Below are 21,856 nucleotides of genomic sequence, written 5' to 3' on the forward strand. Positions count from 1 at the left end.
CCGGTCCTCACCACCGCCCTCTTCGCCCGCAGCGAGCCCCGAGCTGGGGCAGCACCAACCGCGGGTCCCACCTGGGCTGGAGGTGTCCCGGAGCTCCGCCGCCGCCTCGCCGGATCCCAGGTGCCGCCGCCACTCCGGTTCGGGCCGACAAGGCGAAAGGTTTTGCCGCCGGTCTTTTAAAGTCTACAGCTGGGCGGGAGGGGTTTTGGCCCTTTTAACCAATCAGCGTGCTAGGGGAAGCAGCCAATCACGGCGAGGAGCGCGCGCTGGGCGAGATGTTCGGAGGCGCTCGGCTTTCCCCGCTCGGCTTTTCCCTCGCTGCCGCCGGCGCTTTCCCCGCTCCCGGGGCTCGGCTTTGCCCGCCGGCTCCGCTTGGCCCCGGGCGAACTCACTCCCCCCGTGGCTCCCCAACCCTGCGGCGGGGCGAACCCCCGGCATTTGCCGAAGGGCTCTGACTGCCCCTGGCTACTGAAGCCTCACGCTCCGTGTCCTAGAATGCCGTAAACATGTGCTGAAATGCTTATTTGAAGTTAGTCTTGTGTTTTTCGTGAACTCTGATTTCTCTGAGAATTGTTACTGGAGAGATTCAAAGCGGTAAATGCAGTGCCTCATAATTATTATCATGTGCAGCATAACACAATCGAATTTCTTTAACAGAAATGCTGATAACATTTATCATATGCTATTACACTAACTACAATCTCCCGGTTTGCTGGACACTTTGCCAAATTCTACATTCTGAGTAATGTTATATTTTATTACTCTACTGAGTTAATTTTGTTTAGAGTCATTTATGTTGAGGTGGATTTCTGTCAGGTTTGAGCGTTGCTGAGTTTGGACAAGGTCAAGTTTAAGTCTTCACTTTAAGCCATTTCTTGTTGTATTCCAATTTCATTAAGATCAGTTTTTAGTCAGTATTAAAGATGTTAACTTTGAGTTCCATTAAGTGTACGCCTAATGCCACCGAGGTGACATTGAATTACTCTGCAATTAATTTCAAGTCCTAAGTTAATTTTGTTTAAATATGTTTGTTTACATGGCAAGATGTGGTTATTTCCTTCTAGAGATAAGACAGATCCCACTGAAGCAGCTGGGATGAAACACTGATAAACACCTGCTTTTGGATAGAAGAAGATACAGTTTGTGGGGCCCTTGATCCTCTCACAGATTGCACAGGTGTCAGTGCTGCACTGCCTGACAGGATCATTGATTGTGATCTCTTCTGCTTTATCTCCCACAGATAACACAGGAGAGTGGGTGGTTGTTCTACATTATGGCTGTTATCCATTGTAAGCTGTTCAGTGTTTCATTGTATGGATACAGGAATGCTGGAAGAATATTGTCTCCAATTCCTGAGACAGTCACTGCTGATATATTGGTTCCATCATGTGAATTCACTCATTTTTATAACAGGCATTATTCATAAGACACCATTACCTTATTTATAACTGGCTTTTCATGAACTTTGACATATCTTTGTGTGACTATCTACAAGACATGGTGTCACTTTGGGCTCTCTCTGTTTTGCTCTCCAGCTGCAGGTGCATCTCTTTGAACAGGCTGTCTGCAGCCGTTCCCTGCACTGCCTGCTCAGCCTTGAGTCCCTTCTCTTGTTCCAGCAGGGTTGCTGTGCCCTGACCCAGGGCTGTCTCATGGTTTTCCTGTGTTTTCAGAGTTCCAGGATGAGATCTCTGGGCTCTGTCAAAAGCCTCATCTGAGCTGAGGTCCTGTGGTCTTTGCCGACCCTTTTGTGCCACATCCTCATGGGACAGGGCTGTGACCTGCTGAGGGCAAGGCTGCTCCTGCTCTGTGGCAATCAGACACAGCCCCAGGTATTCTCACAGGAGCACTCCAGCTGTTTGCTGTGTTTGGGGCATCTCATAGCTGCTATTATTGAGAGATTTGTTTTTGAGGTGTGTGAGGGAGACCCTCCCAATGAGGGTCTGGGCTCTGGCCAGGCCCTGGCTCTACCTGGTCGCAAAAAATTGCCAACAAACCCAGATGTTTTCTGCCTCAAAACTATATTCAAGTCTCTTGGCCTTGGCAATTTGACCCTATACCAATAGGACAGCTGGATCTATTTTTAAAGTGAGCTTGGACACCTTTCCTGGGAATGGCTCTGCAGGTCCTCACTGAAATGAGGTTTGTCAGCTGCTGCAGGCTCTGGGTGATGGTGCAGTATTTAAGACATTGATAATCATGCAATTTCACAAGTGTTATTAATTACATGCATTATCTGACTTATTCTTGATTACTGTCAGGTTCTTTTTTCACTGCATGTATTGTTTTGTTTTGATGTCCCCTTCAATGTTCATAGCAAGAGACATGCATGTTATTTTTAAAACAAAAAGAAAGGGGAATTGGCTCCTAAAGAATGTCTGAATAATGCAATATTTGTACTAAAAGTATTTTAAAGGCTTTTCTGTAGGTGTCACAGTGAGGGTGGCTGTGACAAACCTCTCTGGTTCCCTGACTTCAGGCCAGGGTGGTGAAAATGAAAAGGAGCGGGTTCGATGGAGCTGCCCAGAAAGAGCAGAGAGAAGGTTTTAAAACAATGAGAAAAACGCAAAAGGCTACTAACACCAAAGGATCCACAAAAGCATTGAGACATCAGGGTAATCTAAATTCTACCCCTAATGACTCGAGACCCACCTGTTTCTATTGCCATGAGAAGGGGCACTAGCAGAAATTTTGCAGGAAAAGGAAGCAGGATGAAAAGAGGTTTCAGGAGGAGTAGGGGTGTCAGGGACTGTATTTAATGAGGACTGAAACACCAAAAGAGCCCTTGATTAAATTAAGAATTGGTCCTCACAAGGACAAGCACTTTGTGATCATTTTTAAAAAATGTATGGATATATAGGAATATTTGAAATCAGAAAACAAATTAGTCAGGGGCATCTCACATGTTGAAAAGTGAACAAAAAGGTGTGGAGGACTCATCCCCCTGGGGGCTGCTATATAGTATACAGGCCATTTAAAAGGATCCAGATTCATTTTGCCAAATTACCCCGAGTGGGCAGGTGGAAATATCTATTCGTTATTAATTGACTCAGTGGATAGAGGCCATCCCTGCAGCTCGGGCTACAGCTCAAACAGCAGCCAAAATGTTGTTGAAGCCTATTATTCCAAGATTTGGATTCCAATTGAAAGGGATAAAAGCAAATAATTTGGGGTAGAAGTTTTTATAGTAATGAATGTATGTTTTATGTAGTTTGGCCAAACTAAGTGTGTGAGTGTTTGATATGTGTGATTTGTTTGTCAAAGTAATTGTGTTACAGCAGAGGGAAAATGTGCAATGTGTACCAAAGGCTGGCTAAAAAGTATAGTTTATGTCCACTAGAAATTTTTATACAAGCTACTAATTGTAGGCATTGGATGTAACTATTGTAAGGAGGGTTGTTACATTAACAGGTATTAACATTGCCGCAGGGGTTATCCACCATCAGGGTTGGGTCCAGAGTGTGGACACACTGATACAGTAGTGAGCTCAGCTGGAACATACAAACAGCTTGACTACAGATGGAAAACTTGGTAATTTTGTAGATGAAATTTTAACCTTTGCTCAAACACCAGCTTGCCATCAATTCTGGAATCATTGGGTTGAGTAACCCCACTGTATTTGGAGGCCAAACAACATCATGAAGAATGAATTCAGCATTTCCTGAGACACTGGGATCAGGGGCTAATGCCAGCAGCAGAGGTCCAGAAAGAAACAGAGCACTGGACGTGTGCTGGGCATGGCCTAGGCTGTGCCCCGTGGGCTTGTATTGTCTGTACAGTTTAACTCGTGCTGGAAGGGAACCAAAATAGAAGAAGGGGAAAATCAACTGCTTTGTTTAACCTGCTTAAATCGCTTATGTGACCAGCTTACAATAGCATGCCTTTTCAGGGATTTTATAGGAACACCTTTAAGTAATAGAGATAGAACCTTTAATGCAGCTGTTCAATGAATAGAAGACAGAGACCAATGAGTTTTAGCTGTAATAGCCTATGAACAGGCAAGAGAGCAAGTGTGCCATTCTGTGATAGATAGTTGTGTTATCACCGACAGCTGTTGGGGGAAGGAAATTTATGAGTCACACCATAGATTTGTTTCTGCTACAGATAGATGGGCATTGCAGGTGTGTTTACTGGTGGCAAAGATTATTTAGTAATTATCCCCAACATCAGAGTAAATAGCAACCAGTAAGTTAGATCTTATAACAATTTTTTAAATTGCTTAACTAAATTGTTTTAGTATTTGTTTTATAGAAAAGAGTGTTGAAACATTTCCTGGGGTTGGCACATCTCCAAAGCGTCTTATATTTAATAAAAAAAGAACTGTCAATTAACCCAGGGAAAGCGATAGGACAGTGCCTCCAGACTGTAAGGATCCTGTGCCATCATCCTTGCACCCAGGTGGTCTACACAGAAATAGTATCCTGTGCTATAATCATTGTATCTGAGGGGTGCACACAGAAATAGTATCCTGTGCTATAATCACTGTATCCAAGGGGTAAGAGTGGAGATTGGCTCAGCAGAAATGGTACCAGCAATGAGGTTCCAGGACAGAGATTGTGATACCCAGAAGACAATCTCAGCCCTTGGCTGCAGCCCAAGGGGCCGTGAGAGAGGTGGAGAGTCCAGACTCCTGAGGTACCTGCTCCTGACATGGATCCTGGTACCCTGTGCATCTGCAACCCCTGCAATAAATGCTGCCAACTCATGTGGGACAGCCACAATTCAATGACTGTTTTTGCAGTACATCACTCTGTTGATGCTGAATGTTACAACCAGACAAGTTTACAAACTTGCCACAGAAATGGCTGAGCCTATTGGGGGTGGGAGTTAATCTAGGATTGGGCCAATGGACACCTTCATGCCCAGACTGCCCCACAGAGGGAGAATTCCTTTGTTTCCCAAAAAGAGAAGAGTGGGGAAATTCAGAACAAAACCAGCAAGGTAAGAATAAAGGGAAAAATCCAAGGGTGTTGTATAACCAATGAAGGCAGCAAGACAGCAACTGGGATTTGCCAACTTCAGGTAGAAATCTTTTTGTAGATTTAATGCACAAAATGACAGCCGAGTTGGATTTATCAAGGTTGCATTTGTGGGGGAACTCAAATGGCTGAAAGATGGCCATGGAGGGGTGAAGGTCTAGCTCCAGAACACTTTTAAAAAGGGAAATACACCCAAATTTCTGAGACAATAAAATGGCCTGAAGGGTGTACTTTAAGTCACCAGGTAATTGGAGCAGTTTGTATAACTTGAGAAGGAAAGAACTATACCAAGAACTATACCAAAGAGGTGGGACATACCCCCTGTGAATCTACCTTAATTGTAAATTCAGATAATAGAACGATGACCTGGTGGCCAAACAAAACCCATGGGTATTGGAGAACAACAAAGAGAAATTTTTGCAAATGGGACAATCAAATTAATCTGTGCTGGTATAATAGTTCTGCAGCTGGCCCTTACCATTCCATAGAAAATACAGATCCCTATTGGAACCAACCAGACAATATAAGTAGAACATGGAAGGCCCCTGATGGGCTATATTGGATTTGTGGACAGCAAGTGTGCAGTCAGTTACCCTGGAGATGGAAAGGGACCTGTAGGTTAGGAGTTATCCAACCCTCCTCCTGCACCCTGCCCTGCTCCAAGGGAAATCCACTGGAGAAAGCCCCACTTGATAAAGCCATGGGCAAAAACAAGGCAAACCTAAACATTTTGATTAGGGGCAGCTATAAATGGAGTGAAAATGAATGGCACACAGAAAGGATCATAAACTTTTACGATGCAGCTGTTTGGGCTGTAAACAGATCTGGGGAATATAGAACTCCAAACTATATGTAAATCGTTTGATAAGACTGCAAAAGGTAATTGAGGTCAGTTTGAACAAAACAGCTACCCAACAAAGCATGCACCTGCTAGTAACAGTCTATCAGAGCAGATTGGCCTTGGACTATCTAATGGCTGAAAAAGGAGGAGTTTGTGAAAAATATAACACATCAAAATGCTGTCTAAAACAAAAAAACAATGGAAAAGTGTTGATCAAAAGAAGCTAATTGTACCTGTTAAAAAGTGGAACCCCTCTAGGCAGAAATCTGATGGCTTATACTAGCTGGACTCATTATTGGAATTGTTGGCTAGACCATTTTTTATCTCCTGTGTTATGTAAGTGAAAATACCACATATTAAATTTAATCAAAAAGAGAAATGAGGCAATGTGAAAACCTGGATTTTTGGGGATGTAGAAGATACTGAGATTCAGTCTTTTAATAGAAAGCATGAATCAATATGATCAAAAGAGAAAATGGGAGAAATTGTGCTAAATGGATATGATTCATGCTAACAATTGTAACTATATTGATATTTTAGAAAATATTTGTTAAAAAGTAATAGAGGAAAAGGATATGTAATTAGTGTCATGAAACAGATGTTCTCAGATGTTCATGGAAAAATAGGATAGAGGATGGAGTATTGAGATAAGCAATATCCTAAAACAGAATCGGCCTTGTGATGAACAAAGTTAGGAAAACTCCCAAAGTAAAATTTGCCTTAGGATGAACAAAGTTGGGACAACTCCCAAAGCAGAATTGGCCTTGTGATGTACAAAACTGGGATGATTCCAGGTTTCCACCTATGAAATAATAAGGGTTATTTTTGGCATATAATGCTGGCTTCTATAACACAAGACTTGGGGCACGTGTGCAAACTGTGGGGTTGTTCAAAGGACAGTGCGGATGAGGAGATGCCTTCATCAGAAATGACCCCCAAAAAGCCAAAAGACCCCTTAGCAACAGGTGGAGCATGTGCTGTGCAGTGCAGTGACACAGATTTCAATAACAGAAAACAGGAGGGGATTTACAGGAAAATATTGATGAATGTGTGTTAGCATACAGTATATAAGTTGTGTTTGGATCCTTTTGCCTTTTGTACGTGAGGCAGGGTGAGAAAAACCCTCCCTATACCAAATTGATCGGTTTTGTTTATGCTTTATCCAAATCACTGCCAAATTATTTTGTATCTGCTTGATTGTATTTGATTGCGTTATTTTATATAAAATTGCTGCTCAATTAAAATTGGTGCTAAATTCTAATTTTGTGGTTTATTAAATTAGACATATAGGGACCTCATTCATAACAGTGTAGTCACTTTTGTTTTATTCTCTGTGAGAGGACACAAAGTTGGCAAAGCTTTGGTAAGATTCTGCTCCTCCCTCCTCTCCCTGAAAAAGCCAAGTCTTACAGTGCCCTGTGTAGTGGTTTTGGTGCTGATCAATCACTAGTGCACTCATTTCCTGCTGCTGTGAGATAGGGTTAGGACAAAGTTAAAGCAGGCTTAAAACTTTAAAAGGGTATAAAGAAAATTTTATTAATAGTAACTAAAAAAAAAATAGCAAGAATTAGAGCAAACCTTTTAGAAAACTTCTAAAACTTCTCCTCCTCCCACAACTTTTTCTTTTACACTGACAATGTAAAGAAACAAAACCAAAAATTTCCACTTAGTTTACTACCTCTAAAATAGTCTTTCTTCAGTTCATTTAGGGAGAGAAGTCCCTCTTGGTAATGTTATGGAGACATCTCCACAAGAAGAAAGAGTTTTCTCCTGGTTCCTAATTTGGTCACAAATCGCAGCTGCCCAGGAGAAATTTATCATGAAGTTTCTGTCATTTTCTACATCCTTCCTACAGATCACTGGGCTCTCTCAGGGTCCAGAAGTCACTTTTCCTTTTGGATGGATGGCCTGAAGGCACCCAGGGGCTGCAGGCTGGGACTGCTTCAGAAATCCCTTTGGCTTGGAAGGATCCTTCTACCTGAGAGCTGAATGGGCTGTGCCAACCCCAGAGCGAGAGGGACTCAAGGCAACAGAATTAAAGGCTGGTGAGAGAACCCAAAGAATAGACTGTAACATGCAGAGCAGGTGAGAGAGAACCAAAGATTGAAGATGTCCGAAAAGTGGAGTCAAGCTTCCACCAGCTTGAAGATTGTTTAACTAACACTTTGGGCAGGGAGTTTGAACTTTATCATTTATTGATGTAGTTGTCCTGTTTTAATAGATGAGAATCACAAGCATCTGTTGAGGGGAAATACACAGGGAACCATCAGAGGTATTGGGGCAGTTCCCTTAAGGACCAACAAGTAGAGTGAAAAAGGAAATAGAGGGCAAGACCAGGTTGGCTCCTGTGTTCAACACCAAGAAGATTCCATAGCCCTGCTGTGGGCAGCAATCCCATAGGCATGGCAAGGTGGGGGCAAGAAAGGCACCCCAGAGTTCTGTCATTGCTCAGCTGTCTTTTAATACAACAGGAACCAGAAGGTAAGACTGAGTTGGGCTCTGTACTCACCACTAAGATCCACCTGCTGTGAGTAGCAACCCCATGGGCATGGTAGATGGGGTAAGAAAGACACACCAGACCTCAGTGATCCCATTTTGTCCATTCCAAATAGGTGAGGCAAAGAAAATCTAAGATTTTTTTCCTTCTGTTCCCACTGTCCTTGCCCACATCAACAGATGCTAGTATGTTTCATTAAAAATTTTTGGAGAGATTATCAGAATTTAAAATGGCTGTTAATTCTTCAAGCCAAATGACTCATAGGAAAAGAGGGTTTTTAAATAGATGAACATTGTGATGGTTGGCTCTCACAATTGAGAGACAGATATTATGTATATGTGAGGAGAAGTTTTGTAGATGAATAGTGCTGTTACTGTAATATGTCCCCCCACAGTCCCCTTTCCCTCCCCCTTGCAGCAGCCTCAGTTCCCAGGGCATTTGGGGAGGGCCGGCTCATTACCAGGAGGGGCCACAGGACAACACCTGAGCTCCAGTCAAGGTGTGAGGAAGTGATCTCCACCTGTGGAGGGCAGAGAAGGAGCTGACTGACAAAACTCTGGGAGGGGCTGAGGGTATAAAAGGCAGAGCATCCATTTTGTAAACAAGCACGTGGCTGACAGTCACAGAGGCCCCCAGTGCTGTAATTTTTCCTTATTCAGTCTGTTGTTGTATATTTTGTTAAGGTTTAATAAACCTCTAAAATTTTAAAAGTGACGGTCCTTCCTCTCATCTTCCAAGGACAGTCCAGAAGTGTCACCTTCAGGCCAGTTTGTGATGATTTCCAGGAGCCCAGGGTGATTTGGATTTCCCAACTAAGCTTGTTGTACAATGTGATAAATTTTAAATATAGGTATTGGCTTTCACATTTATGTACTACCTTTTGTTTTGCACGCTATTACTGATCACAAAAACCCTGAAATAGTACAATTTGTAATTACTGCATTTGATATAGTATAATCAGTCAGTTTATGTATGCACTCTGTAGCTTTAATAAATAGAAGTGTCACAGATACTAGCTTAGGCCATAGCACAATAGAGACTGGGATATCTTGGAATGATTGTTTCATGTAACTAACTCAGAAAATGGTGTCAAATACTTAAGTGATTTTCCACATTCAAGGACTTCCTTATCAGAAAGACAAGATAACAGAAACAAGAGCATGAAAAAAAAAAGGCTTTATTGATCCTCATTATCAGGGAGTGAAAATACAAAAAGATAGAATCACAAGAAACCATGAAATATAACAGCTTAAGGTACAAGATGGCCTGAAACAGTTAAAAAAACCTAAATCAGCAAGAAAATTCAAAATTATGGTGCAACTCTTAAAAGCTGTTAAAAATTTACATATATTACATATATTACATATATTACATATATATAATTTAATAATATATTTCATATTATAAATCTTAAATATTAGAGCTACATGCACTCTTATAAATGTACATGTAGCTCTAATATGTAACAGCATATAGAAAGCGTAGGTTGAGTTAACCCTGTGCAAGCATAAAAACAGGACTTAAGGGCAGGACTTAAACCCATAATAAACTTTTATACAAAGTGTAAATAGTGAGCTGTATTTCCCACACATAATGAGGGCAATGCACTCACTGCAGGCAGCATCGGTGCCAGGATGGATTGCAGAGACTTTTCCTTTGCAGCCCCAGCCCAGCGCTGGCACTGGGGATGGAGAGGCACTGAGGTGACCCTGAGAGGAAGTGCAAGGCACAGGGCGCAGCTGAGGAAGGACAGCGCTGTGCTGGGCTCAGAGGTGAAGCTGGCACTGCCCAGCGTGGAGAAGGTCCTTTGTGCAGCCCCTGTTACAGGGGAGCTTGGGCCTTGCTGCAGAGATACGGCCGCTCACTGGAGCAGTTGTCACTCCTCAATCTCCTCTCAGCCAGGTACACACACTCGGAATTGCCGAGGACAGGAACCCTGCAGGGAGGAGCAGAGGCAGCGCTGGCTGCCAGGGGAAGCCCTTGTGCCCCTGTGCCCCCAGGCCCTGCCCGGCTCCCCGGCACTCACCGGGAGCTGTAGCTGCTGCCGTCCCCCCACTGCAGGCGCTCGCCCCGTCTGCGCAGCCCGAGCCAGTAATCGACGTTCCCACAGAGGCGGGAGAGCAAATCCTGCCCAGGAGAGAGGAATGGGAGCTGCCCCGGCCCCTCGGGGGGACACGTGCCCGGGGCTGCCCCCGCACGCCGGGGCTCCTTCCCTGCAAGGCCCCGGCCCAGGGCTGCAGCCCCGGCTCTGCGAGCACCGAGCCCGGCCCAGGAGCGCCCCCAGGCTGCCCTCAGCCACCCCACACCGCCCGCAGCCTCTCACTCACCATGGCCTCCTCATCCTTGACAATGGCCAGGGTGGCATTGAGCTCGGAGCACCGTTCCTGACCCTGCTCCCACGTGCTGTACTCCCGTGAGAAGCCGTAGCAGACCCCATTGTACCCAACCCAGCCATGGGGACAGCCCAGAACTGACAGCGGAGTCGCAGGTGTGACTGGAACCTGTGGTGCTGCAGGGGGAAGAGGAGAAGCTCTGAGGATTCCCCTGTGCAGGGAGCAGGGAGCCCGCTCTGCCCCGAGGGGCTGGGCCCAGGCTGCTGCCCCTCCCTTACCTGCCAGCACAGCCAAGGCCGCCCCCAAAGCCAGCACCAGCACCAGGAGCAGCAGAATCAGCACCGCCGTGCCCACGGGATGGCACCTGAACCGTTCACCTGGAGCAGGAAAGAGCTGCTGGCTGCCAGAAGCAGAGCCGGCCCTGCAATCTGCTCAGCCCATGGCCAGGGAGCAGAGCAGGGAGCCCTGAGGCAGTGTGGGCCTCCCTCAGCTGGCAGCCAGAGAGCCAAGAGCCTGGCCACAGGCAGAGACACAGCTGTGGCCACAGGCAGGGACACAGCTGTGGGCACAGGCTGCAGCAGGAGAACTGCACAGCCTTGGGGGCAGCTGGGGCTCTTGCTTCCAGCCACGGATGGGGCCCAGCAGAGCACGAGGCCTCTTCCAGACATCGGGAAACAGCCACACACCTGCCAGCCCTGGCCTTGGGAGGGGACACGGGCCCCTGCCTAGAGGGCACAGGGGTGGCCCTGCACTCACCCAGGAATCCTGCAAGGTTCCTTTTGTGTTCATTGCCCGTTGTTGCTGTGCCCTGGGGAGCCAGGGGCTCCCTCACGCTCCCATCCCTGGTGCAGAATCCATTCTCCACATCTGCACTCGCTGCACGCTCACAAGTGGCATCCCCCTGCTTATGCCAAGAGGCTTCTTGGGCCCCAGGCAAGTGTGGAACCGCGGCTGCTGGTCCCTCCTGGAGATGCAGGAGCTTCATCATGAATGCTGGCAGATCCTTAGGGAGCTCGGCCTTGGGAACAGCTTTGCAGCCGCGCTGATGGCACCCTGAAAGGGACACGAAGAGAGGTCGCTGCTGGTGCCGGCCGTGCGTGGCGAGGGCGGTGGCAGCTGTGGCTGCGCTGTCGCCGCTGCCCAGAGGTGCGGCAGCAGGTGCGGAGACAAGCGCAGCCTCCGGCAGCTCTGCGGTGGCCGCAGCCGCGGCCCCTGTGGCTCTGCAGCCGCTGCAGCCCAGCTCCGTGGCGGGCCGGGCGCTGAGAGCGCCTGCGAGCTGCCGGCTGCTGCTGGCCCGGGGCAGCTGCGGCTCGGAGTCCGCCTGCCGAGGGGCAAGAAGCAGCAGCCCCGGGCTGCTCACCATTGTGCCCCGCATGATTCCCTGCCCCGGCGCCTCGGAGCCCGGGCACACCGAGCGCCGGCACGGCCGCTGCGGCTCCCAAGAACACAGGGCAGCGCCGAGAAGCCTCGGCCCCGGAGCAGGCTGCATGCGCCGCTTTGTGCCCGCACTCGGCGCCTGCAGCGCTTTGGGCTCTGAGGCACTGCGTTGAAGTTCATGCCGTGCCAGCCCCGAGCCGGGCACAGACACCTCCCGCCCGAGCAGCGGCCCCGAGCCCGGTGCCGCACGGGCGGGAACGGTCCCGGGCACGGAGCAGCCGCCTCCGTCCTAGCGAGAGCAGCCGGGATGAGCCATCGCTGCCGCGGCACCGGCTCGTCCCCGGCGATCTCAGCGCAGGGGGCACACGGGGGAAGCCGGCACAAGGAACTCGCCAGAGCCTCCCTGGCCCTCACCGGGGCCCCCTCTGCCCGCAGCAAGCCCCGAGCTGGGGCACAACCGACAGCGAGTCCCACCTGGGCTGAAGCTGCATCGGAGCTGCTCCAACACCTGGCCACTGCCTCTGCTCTCCGGGCACTCGAGCTGGTGCCACTGGGTGCCGAGGGCCCTGTGGCAGGGCTTTCGGCCGTTTTGACCAATGGAGAGTGCGGGGAAGCAGCGAGGGCGGTTTACGAGACGTGGTCAGAGAGCGGAGAGCGGGGGACAGGGGGAAGGGGGAAAGGGCTGGCATGTCATGGAAATCAACCATGCAATTTAGATTTCCCGCACCAAAGTGACTCCCGAGCCATATTGGGAGCCAGAGTCAGGGCTCTGGCTCCCAATATGGCTCGGGAGTGGCATATTCAGAAGCAGGAGCCACACGAGAAGAGCACCCAGGTTACTCCTGTCCTGCAAAAACCTTGCTAAGAAAAAGGGCCCCATGCTGTTGCCGCTGGTCGAGAACGAGAGCCCCAGGAAATCCGCTTCTGGGGCTCTCAAAAGTGAATTACGGCAGGAATTTTTGCAGTGAGTCTAGCCAGGTGCCCGGTGCCAGCCCCGAGCCGGGCTCCGGGTGCCGCCACCGCTGTGGAATGACCCGAACGCGGCGCCGGCCGCCCTTCCCATCCCGGCCGGACAACGCGGGCACTCGGGCCGGTGCCGCTCTGCGCTCACACCCCGCGGGCACTCGGGCTGGTGCAAAAACCTTGCTAAGGAAAAGGGCCCCTCTCTGTTGAAGCTGGTCGAGAACCGTAGCCCCTTGGAAGCCCCTTCTGGGGTTCTTAACAGTGAATTACGGCAGGCATTTTTGGAGTGAGCCTGGCCAGGTGCCCGGTACCAGCAATTCCCGCGAGTTCCTTGTGCCGGCTTCCCGGGCACTCGGGCTGGTGCCGCCCTGCCCTCACACACCGCGGGCACTCGCGCTGGTGCAAAAACCTTGCCAAGGAAAAAGGCCCCATGCTGTTGCCGCTGGTCTAGAACGGGAGCCCCAGGAAATCCGCTTCTGGGGCTCTCATAAGTGAATTACGGCAGGAATTTCTGCAGTGAGCCTGGCCAGATGGCCGGTGCCAGCCCCGAGCCGGGCTCCGGGTGCCGCCACCGCTGTGGAATGACCCGAACGCGGCGCCGGCCGCCCTTCCCATCCCGGCCGGACACCGCGGGCACTCGGGCTGGTGCCGCCCTGCGCTCACACTCCGCGGGCACTCCGGCTGGTGCCGCCCTGCGCTCACACTCCGCGGGCACTCGGGCTGGTGCAAAAACCTTGCTAAGGAAAAGGGCCCCTCTCTGTTGAAGCTGGTCGAGAACCGTAGCCCCTTGGAAGCCCCTTCTGGGGTTCTTAACAGTGAATTACGGCAGGCATTTTTGGAGTGAGCCTGGCCAGGTGCCCGGTACCAGCAATTCCCGCGAGTTCCTTGTGCCGGCTTCCCCCATGTCCCCCTCGCCCCTCACCGCGGCCCTCCCTCCGCGAACCCTGAGCTGGGACAGCGCCGACCGCGGGTCCCACCTGGTCTGGAGCCGCCTCCGAGTTCCGCCGCCGCCTCGCCGGGCTCCGGGTGCCGGCACCGCTGAGGAATTAAACCTGCGCTCCGCCCGCCGCCCCTCCCATTCCGGCCGGACTCCGCGGGCACTCGGGCTGGTGCCGCTCTGCGCTCACACCCCGCGGGCACTCGGGTTGGTGCCGCTCTGCGCTCACACTCTGCGGGCACTCGGGCTGGTGCCTCTGCACAGAGCCGATCTGGGAGCTGCTTTTGGCCGTTTTGACCGATGTGCGTGAAGGAAAGCAGCGAGGGGCAGCGACGAGTGAGGGAGAGGAGCAGCGAGCTGGAGGGGAAGGGCAGAGCAGGGTGTCTCATGGAAATCACCGTAGTGATTTGTTTTCTTGCACCAAAGCGATTCCCGGCGCCATATTGGGAGTCAGAGTCAGGGGCATATTCAAAAGCAGGAACCACGGATGGGAGCAGTCAGGTCACTCCTGTCCTGCAAAAACCTTGCCAAGGAAAAGGGCCCCATGCTGTTGCCGCTGGTCGAGAACGGGAGCCCCAGGAAATCCGCTTCTGGGGCTCTCATAAGTGAATTACGGCAGGAATTTTTGCAGTGAGCCTGGCCAGGTGCCAGCCCCGAGCCGGGCTCCGGGTGCCGCCGCCGCTGTGGAATGACCCGAACGCGGGGCCGGCCGCCCTTCCCATCCCGGCCGGACTCCGCGGGCACTCGGGCTGGTGCCGCCCTGCGCTCACACTCGCGGGCACTCGGGCTGGTGCAAAAACCTTGCTAAGGAAAAGGGCCCCTCTCTGTTGAAGCTGGTCGAGAACCGTAGCCCCTTGGAAGCCCCTTCTGGGGTTCTTAACAGTGAATTACGGCAGGCATTTTTGGAGTGAGCCTGGCCAGGTGCCCGGTACCAGCAATTCCCGCGAGTTCCTTGTGCCGGCTTCCCGGGCACTCGGGCTGGTGCCGCCCTGCGCTCACACTCCGCGGGCACTCGCGCTGGTGCAAAAACCTTGCCAAGGAAAAAGGCCCCATGCTGTTGCCGCTGGTCTAGAACGGGAGCCCCAGGAAATCCGCTTCTGGGGCTCTCATAAGTGAATTACGGCAGGAATTTCTGCAGTGAGCCTGGCCAGATGGCCGGTGCCAGCCCCGAGCCGGGCTCCGGGTGCCGCCACCGCTGTGGAATGACCCGAACGCGGCGCCGGCCGCCCTTCCCATCCCGGCCGGACAACGCGGGCACTCGGGCTGGTGCCGCTCTGCGCTCACACTCCGCGGGCACTCCGGCTGGTGCCGCCGTGCGCTCACACTCCGCGGGCACTCGGGCCGGTGCAAAAACCTTGCTAAGGAAAAGGGCCCCTCTTTGTTGAAGCTGGTCGAGAACCGTAGCCCCTTGGAAGCCCCTTCTGGGCTTCTTAACAGTGAATTACGGCAGGCATTTTTGGAGTGAGCCTGGCCAGGTGCCCGGTACCAGCAATTCCCGCGAGTTCCTTGTCCCGGCTTCCCCCATGTCCGCCTCGCCCCTCACCGCGGCCCTCCCTCCGCGAACCCTGAGCTGGGACAGCGCCGACCGCGGGTCCCACCTGGTCTGGAGCCGCCTCCGAGTTCCGCCGCCGCCTCGCCGGGCTCCGGGTGCCGGCACCGCTGAGGAATTAAACCTGCGCTCCGCCCGCCGCCCCTCCCATTCCGGCCGGACTCCGCGGGCACTCGGGCTGGTGCCGCTCTGCACTCACACCCCGCGGGCACTGCAGCTGGTGCCGCCCTGCGCTCACACCCCGCGTGCACTCGGGCTGGTGCCTCTGCACAGAGCCGATCTGGGAGCTGCTTTTGGCCGTTTTGACCGATGTGCGTGAAGGAAAGCAGCGAGGGGCAGCGACGAGTGAGGGAGAGGAGCAGCGAGCTGGGGGGGAAGGGCAGAGCAGGGTGTCTCATGGAAATCACCGTAGTGATTTGTTTTCTTGCACCAAAGCGACTCCCGGCGCCATATTGGGAGTCAGAGTCTGGGGCATATTCAGAAGCAGGAACCACGCGATGGGAGCAGTCAGGTCACTCCTGTCCTGCAAAAACCTTGCTAAGGAAAAGGGCCCCATGCTGTTGCCGCTGGTCGAGAACGGGAGCCCCAGGAAATCCGCTTCTGGGGCTCTCATAAGTGAATTACGGCAGGAATTTTTGCAGTGAGCCTGGCCAGGTGCCAGCCCCGAGCCGGGCTCCGGGTGCCGCCACCGCTGTGGAATGACCCGAACGCGGCGCCGGCCGCCCTTCCCATCCCGGCCGGACTCCGCGGGCACTCGGGCCGGTGCCGCTCTGCGCTCACACCCCGCGGGCACTCGGGCCGGTGCCGCCCTGCGCTCACACCCCGCGGGCACTCGGGCTGGTGCAAAAACCTTGCTAAGGAAAAGGGCCCCTCTCTGTTGAAGCTGGTCGAGAACCGTAGCCCCTTGGAAGCCCATTCTGGGGTTCTTAGCAGTGAATTACGGCAGGCATTTTTGGAGTGAGCCTGGCCAGGTGCCCGGTACCAGCAATTCCCGCGAGTTCCTTGTGCCGGCTTCCCCATGTTCCCCCCGCCCCTCACCGCGGAGCCCCAGGAAATCCGCTTCTGGAGCTCTCAAAATGAATTACGGCAGGAATTTTTGCAGTGAGTCTAGCCAGGTGCCCGGTGCCAGCCCCGAGCCGGGCTCCGGGTGCCGCCACCGCTGTGGAACGATCCGAACGCGGCACCAGCCGCCCTTCCCATCACCGGCCGGACTCCGCGGGCACTCGGGCTGGTGCCGCCCTGCGCTCACACCCCGCGGGCACTCGGGCTGGTGCAAAAACCTTGCTAAGGAAAAGGGCCCCTCTCTGTTGAAGCTGGTCGAGAACCGTAGCCCCTTGGAAGCCCCTTCTGGGGTTCTTAGCAGTGAATTACGGCAGGCATTTTTGGAGTGAGCCTGGCCAGGTGCCCGGTACCAGCAATTCCCGCGAGTTCCTTGTGCCGGCTTCCCCCATGTCCCCCTCGCCCCTCACCGCGGCCCTCCCTCCGCGAACCCTGAGCTGGGACAGCGCCGACCGCGGGTCCCACCTGGTCTGGAGCCCGCTCCGAGCTCCGCTGCTGCCGCCGCCTCGCCGGGCTCCGGGTGCCGGCACCGCTGCGGAATTAAACCTGCGCTCCGCCCGCCGCCCCTCCCATTCCGGCCGGACTCCGCGGGCACTCGGGCCGGTGCCGCTCTGCGCTCACACTCCGCGGGCACTCGGGCTGGTGCCGCTCTGCGATTACACCCCGCGGGCACTCGGGCTGGTGCCGCCCTGCGCTCACACTCCGCGGGCACTCGGGCCGGTGCCGCTCTGCGCTCACACCCCGCGGGCACTCGGGCTGGTGCCTCTGCACAGAGCCGATCTGGGAGCTGCTTTTGGCCGTTTTGACCGATGTGCGTCCTGCGCTGCAGGAAAGCAGCGAGGGGCAGCGACGAGTGAGGGAGAGGAGCAGCGAGCTGGGGGGGAAGGGCAGAGCAGGGTGTCTCATGGAAATCACCGTAGTGATTTGTTTTCTTGCACCAAAGCGACTCCCGGCGCCATATTGGGAGTCAGAGTCTGGGGCATATTCAGAAGCAGGAACCACGCGATGGGAGCAGTCAGGTCACTCCTGTCCTGCAAAAACCTTGCTAAGGAAAAGGGCCCCATGCTGTTGGAGCTGGTCGAGAACGGGAGCCCCAGGAAATCCGCTTCTGGGGCTCTCAAAAGTGAATTACGGCAGGAATTTTTGCAGTGAGTCTAGCCAGGTGCCCGGTGCCAGCCCCGAGCCGGGCTCCGGGTGCCGCCACCGCTGTGGAATGACCCGAACGCGGCGCCGGCCGCCCTTCCCATCACCGGCCGGACTCCGCGGGCACTCGGGCTGGTGCCGCCGTGCGCTCACACTCCGCGGGCACTCGGGCTGGTGCCGCCCTGCGCTCACACTCCGCGGGCACTCGGGCCGGTGCCGCCCCGCGCTCACACTCCGCGGGCACGGGGGCTGGTGCCGCTATGCGCTCACACCCCGCGGGCACTCGCGCTGGTGCAAAAACCTTGTTAAGGAAAAGGGCCCCTCTCTGTTGAAGCTGGTCGAGAACCGTAGCCCCTTGGAAGCCCCTTCTGGAGTTCCGAACGGTGAATTACGGCAGGAATTTTTGGAGTGAGCCTGGACAAGTGCCCGGTACCAGCCCCGAGCCGGGCTCCGGGTGCCGCCACCGCTGTGGAACGATCCGAACGCGGCACCAGCCGCCCTTCCCATCCCGGCCGGTATCCGCGGGCACTCGGGCTGGTGCCGCCCTGCGCTCACACTCCGCGGGCACTCGGGCTGGTGCCGCCGCAGCTCGGGGCTCTCGCTGTGGGACGGTTTTGGCTCCTCAGGGTGCGGCAGCGATGCCGAGCAGTAGGGGAGCAGCGAGCGGGGCGGCCAAGCGAGTAGCGCGCCGCCGGGACACCGACGTTCCTGTCCCGAAAAAGGCGTGCTAAGAAAAAGGGCCCCACTCTGTTGGAGCTGGGGAAGAAGCGCAGCCCCGGGGAAGCCGCTTCTGGGGCTCTCAACAGTGAATTCTCGCAGGGATTCTTGGGCTTGGCTGGGCTGGGCCAGGCCAGGTCCCGGGGCCAGCTCTGAGCCTCTGCTCCTGCCCCTGGGCAGGCAACAGAACACAGCAGGAAAGGCTCGGGGCTCTCAAGAAAGGCAGCCAGAGATCTCTCACCCAACATGAGCATAACAGGTCCAGACTGGGGAAATTACAATTAATTGAATTTATTATCATACAAATCAGAGCAAGAGAATGAGATGTACACCAAATCCTAAAAATGCACCTTCCTGACACTGTTCTCTCCTTCCTGGCTTCACTTTCTCCCCAGTTCCCTCTCCTCCTCCTCCCCACACAGCGGCACAGAGGGATGGGTATTACAGTCACGTCATGTCACTGCTTCTCCCTTGGAGAGACAAATCCCTTGTCCTGCTCCAGCCTGGGATTCCTCCCACAGGAGGACAGTCAGATCCTTCTCAGGCAGGCAGACAGACAGACAGACAGCAGATCCTTCTTCACAGACAGGTGCCTGATGCCAATAGTGGGATTCCTGCTCAGCACGTGTCAGCGGTTCTTCCTCTTCCAAAGACAGTCCAAAAGTGTCTCATTCTGGCCACTTTGTCATGATTTCCAAGAGGCCCAGGCAATTCGGATTTCCCATTGGAGCTTGTTGTATCATGAGGGCAATGCACTCACTCCAGCCAGCATCGATGGCAGGATGGATTGCAGAGACTTTTCCTTTGCAGCCCCAGCCCAGCGCTGGCACTGGGGATGGAGAGGCACTGAGGTGACCCTGAGAGGAAGTGCAAGGCACAGGGCGCAGCTGAGGAAGGACAGCGCTGTGCTGGGCTCAGAGGTGAAGCTGGCACTGCCCAGTGTGGAGAAGGTCCTTTGTGCAGCCCCTGTTACAGGGGAGCTTGGGCCTTGCTGCAGAGATAGGGCCGCTCGTTGGAGCAGTTGTCACTCCTCAATCTCTCATCAGCCAGGTACACACACTCGGAATTGCCAAAAACAGGAACCCTGCAGGGAGGAGCAGAGGCAGCGCTGGCTGCCAGGGGAAGCCCTTGTGCCCCTGTGCCCCCAGGCCCTGCCCGGCTCCCCGGCACTCACCGGGAGCTGTAGCTGCTGCCGTCCCGCCACTGCAGGCGCTCGCCCCGTCTGCGCAGCCCGAGCCAGTAATCGACGTTCCCACAGAGGCGGCAGAGCAAATCCTGCCCAGGAGAGAGGAGTGGGAGCTGCCCCGGCCCCTCGGGGGGACACGTGCCCGGGGCTGCCCCAGCACGCCGGGGCTCCTTCCCTGCAAGGCCCCGGCCCAGGGCTGCAGCCCCGGCTCTGCGAGCACCGAGCCCGGCCCAGGAGCGCCCCCAGGCTGCCCTCAGCCACCCCACACCGCCCGCAGCCCCTCACTCACCATGGCCTCCTCATCCTTGGCAATGGCCAGGGAGGCATTGAGCTCGGAGCACCGTTCCTGACCCTGCTCCCACGTGCTGTAATCCCGTGAGAAGTAGTAGCAGACCCCATTGTAGCCCACCCATTCATGGGGACAGCCCAGAACCAACAGCAGAGTCGCAGGTGTGACTGGAACCTGTGGTGCTGCAGGGGGAAGAGGAGAAGCTCTGAGGATTCCCCTGTGCAGGGAGCAGGGAGCCCGCTCTGCCCCGAGGGGCTGGGCCCAGGCTGCTGCCCCTCCCTTACCTGACTGCACAGCCAAGGCCGCCCCCAAAGCCAGCACCAGCACCAGGAGCAGCAGAATCAGCACCGCCGTGCCCACGGGATGGGACCTGAACCATTCACCTGGAGCAGGAAAGAGCTGCTGGCTGCCAGAAGCAGAGCCAGCCCTGCAATCTGCTCAGCCCATGGCCAGGGAGCAGAGCAGGGAGCCCTGAGGCAGTGTGGGCCTCCCTCAGCTGGCAGCCAGAGAGCCAAGAGCCTGGCCACAGGCAGGGACACAGCTGTGGCCACAGGCAGGGACACAGCTGTGGGCACAGGCTGCAGCAGGAGAACTGCACAGCCTTGGGGGCAGCTGGGGCTCTTGCTTCCAGCCACGGATGGGGCCCAGCAGAGCACGAGGCCTCTTCCAGACATCGGGAAACAGCCACACACCTGCCAGCCCTGGCCTTGGGAGGGGACACGGGCCCCTGTCTAGAGGCCACAGAGATGGCCCTGTACTCACCCAGGAGTCTTCTGAGGGTCCTTTTACATTCATTGCCCGTTGCTGCTGTGCCCTGGGGAGCCAGGGGCTCCCTCACACTCCCATCCCTGGTGCAGAATCCATTCTCCACATCTGCACTCGCTGCACGCTCACAAGTGGCATCCCCCTGCTTATGCCAAGAGGCTTCTTGGGCTCCAGGAAAGTGTGGAACGGCGGCTGCTGGTCCCTCCTGGACATACCAAGGCTCGTTCGCTGCTCCAGGAATGGAGCAGATTTCACTCTCCTCTTGCTCACAGGCGCCATCTCTCTGCCTGGAACAAACAGCACCTTGCTCTCGAGACATTAGGAGTGCTCTCGGCAGATCGTTTGGGAGCTCGGCTTCGGGAACAGCTTTGCAGCCGCGCTGATGGCACCCTGAAAGGGACACGATGAGAGGTCGCTGCTGGTGCCGGTCCTGCGGGACACCGAGGCTCAGGCACGGACACCTCCCGCCCGAGCAGCGGCCCCGAGCCCGGTGCCGCACGGCCGGGAACAGTCCCAGGCACGGAGCAGCCGCCTCCGTCCTAGCGAGAGCAGCCGGGATGAGCCATCGCTGCCGCGGCAGCGGCTCCATCCCAGCCATCCAGGCAAGAAGGAGAGCGCGGGCAGCCGCTCCCTCGGCTGCGATCCCAGCGCAGGGGGCACACGGGGGAAGCAGGCACCAGGAACAGAACCCCCCGGGCCCTCACCGCGGCCCCCTCCGCTCGCAAGAAGCCCCGAGCTGGTCCAGCACCGACCGTGGGTCCCACCTGGGCTGGAGCCGCCTCCGAGCTCCGCCGCCGCCGCGCCGGTCCCCGGGTGCCGCCGCCGCCCCGGCATGTCCCGAACAGCCACTTTCCCGTATAGGATGTCCTGAACGCTCCCTTTGCCGTCACAGAGCATTTAGAGTCGGCCGTGGGCTAGTTCCGGCTTTGGCCAATCAGCGCACGGAACGCAGCCATTTTGGCCAATCAGCGCAGAGCCTGGGCCGCGGACTGTGGGAGTCTTGTGGAAGTAAAGCCGAGCGAGAAGGTTTCGACAGCGAGCCCGAGAACCGAAACAATTTGTCTGTCGTCGGGCAACTGAACACAGGATGGTGTTAGCATGCTGGGTAGCCTATGGGGATCCCGGGCCTGTTGCCAGAGCGCACGAGTCACAGCTTGTGAAATACAAAGCTGTATTTCGTGTCGGGTACAAACAGGCGACGTGTGTATTTGTGAGTGAGAA

General features: G+C 54.7%; 2 protein-coding genes across 3 annotated transcripts; both read right to left on the reverse strand.

The window, feature by feature from the left end:
* Positions 1-9,487: 9,487 nt before the first annotated feature.
* Positions 9,488-14,332, reverse strand: LOC135449758 (uncharacterized). Its single transcript, XM_064717080.1, has 6 exons — positions 13,968-14,332; positions 11,407-11,703; positions 10,929-11,027; positions 10,645-10,826; positions 10,344-10,444; positions 9,488-10,253 (listed from the first exon to the last, which is right to left on the reverse strand). Exons 1-6 carry the CDS (start codon positions 14,314-14,316, stop codon positions 10,139-10,141), a joined length of 1,143 nt encoding a protein of 380 aa, XP_064573150.1. The 5' UTR covers positions 14,317-14,332; the 3' UTR covers positions 9,488-10,138.
* Positions 14,333-18,676: 4,344 nt separating this feature from the next.
* LOC135449762 (C-type lectin domain family 2 member B-like) lies at positions 18,677-20,606 on the reverse strand. 2 transcript variants are annotated; one of them, XR_010440828.1, is made up of 4 exons: positions 20,155-20,606; positions 19,871-20,052; positions 19,570-19,670; positions 18,677-19,479 (listed from the first exon to the last, which is right to left on the reverse strand). XR_010440828.1 is itself a non-coding variant. In XM_064717086.1 (4 exons), exons 1-4 carry the CDS (start codon positions 20,247-20,249, stop codon positions 19,365-19,367), a joined length of 516 nt encoding a protein of 171 aa, XP_064573156.1. In that variant the 5' UTR covers positions 20,250-20,606; the 3' UTR covers positions 18,677-19,364. The 2 variants fall into 2 exon arrangements, 1 of the variants encoding a protein (XP_064573156.1); XM_064717086.1 differs by having other exon boundaries at positions 19,871-20,075.
* Positions 20,607-21,856: the final 1,250 nt, after the last annotated feature.

Source organism: Zonotrichia leucophrys, chromosome 6 (assembly GCF_028769735.1).
Source record: "Zonotrichia leucophrys gambelii isolate GWCS_2022_RI chromosome 6, RI_Zleu_2.0, whole genome shotgun sequence".
In the NCBI taxonomy this organism is placed as follows: Eukaryota; Metazoa; Chordata; class Aves; order Passeriformes; family Passerellidae; genus Zonotrichia; species Zonotrichia leucophrys.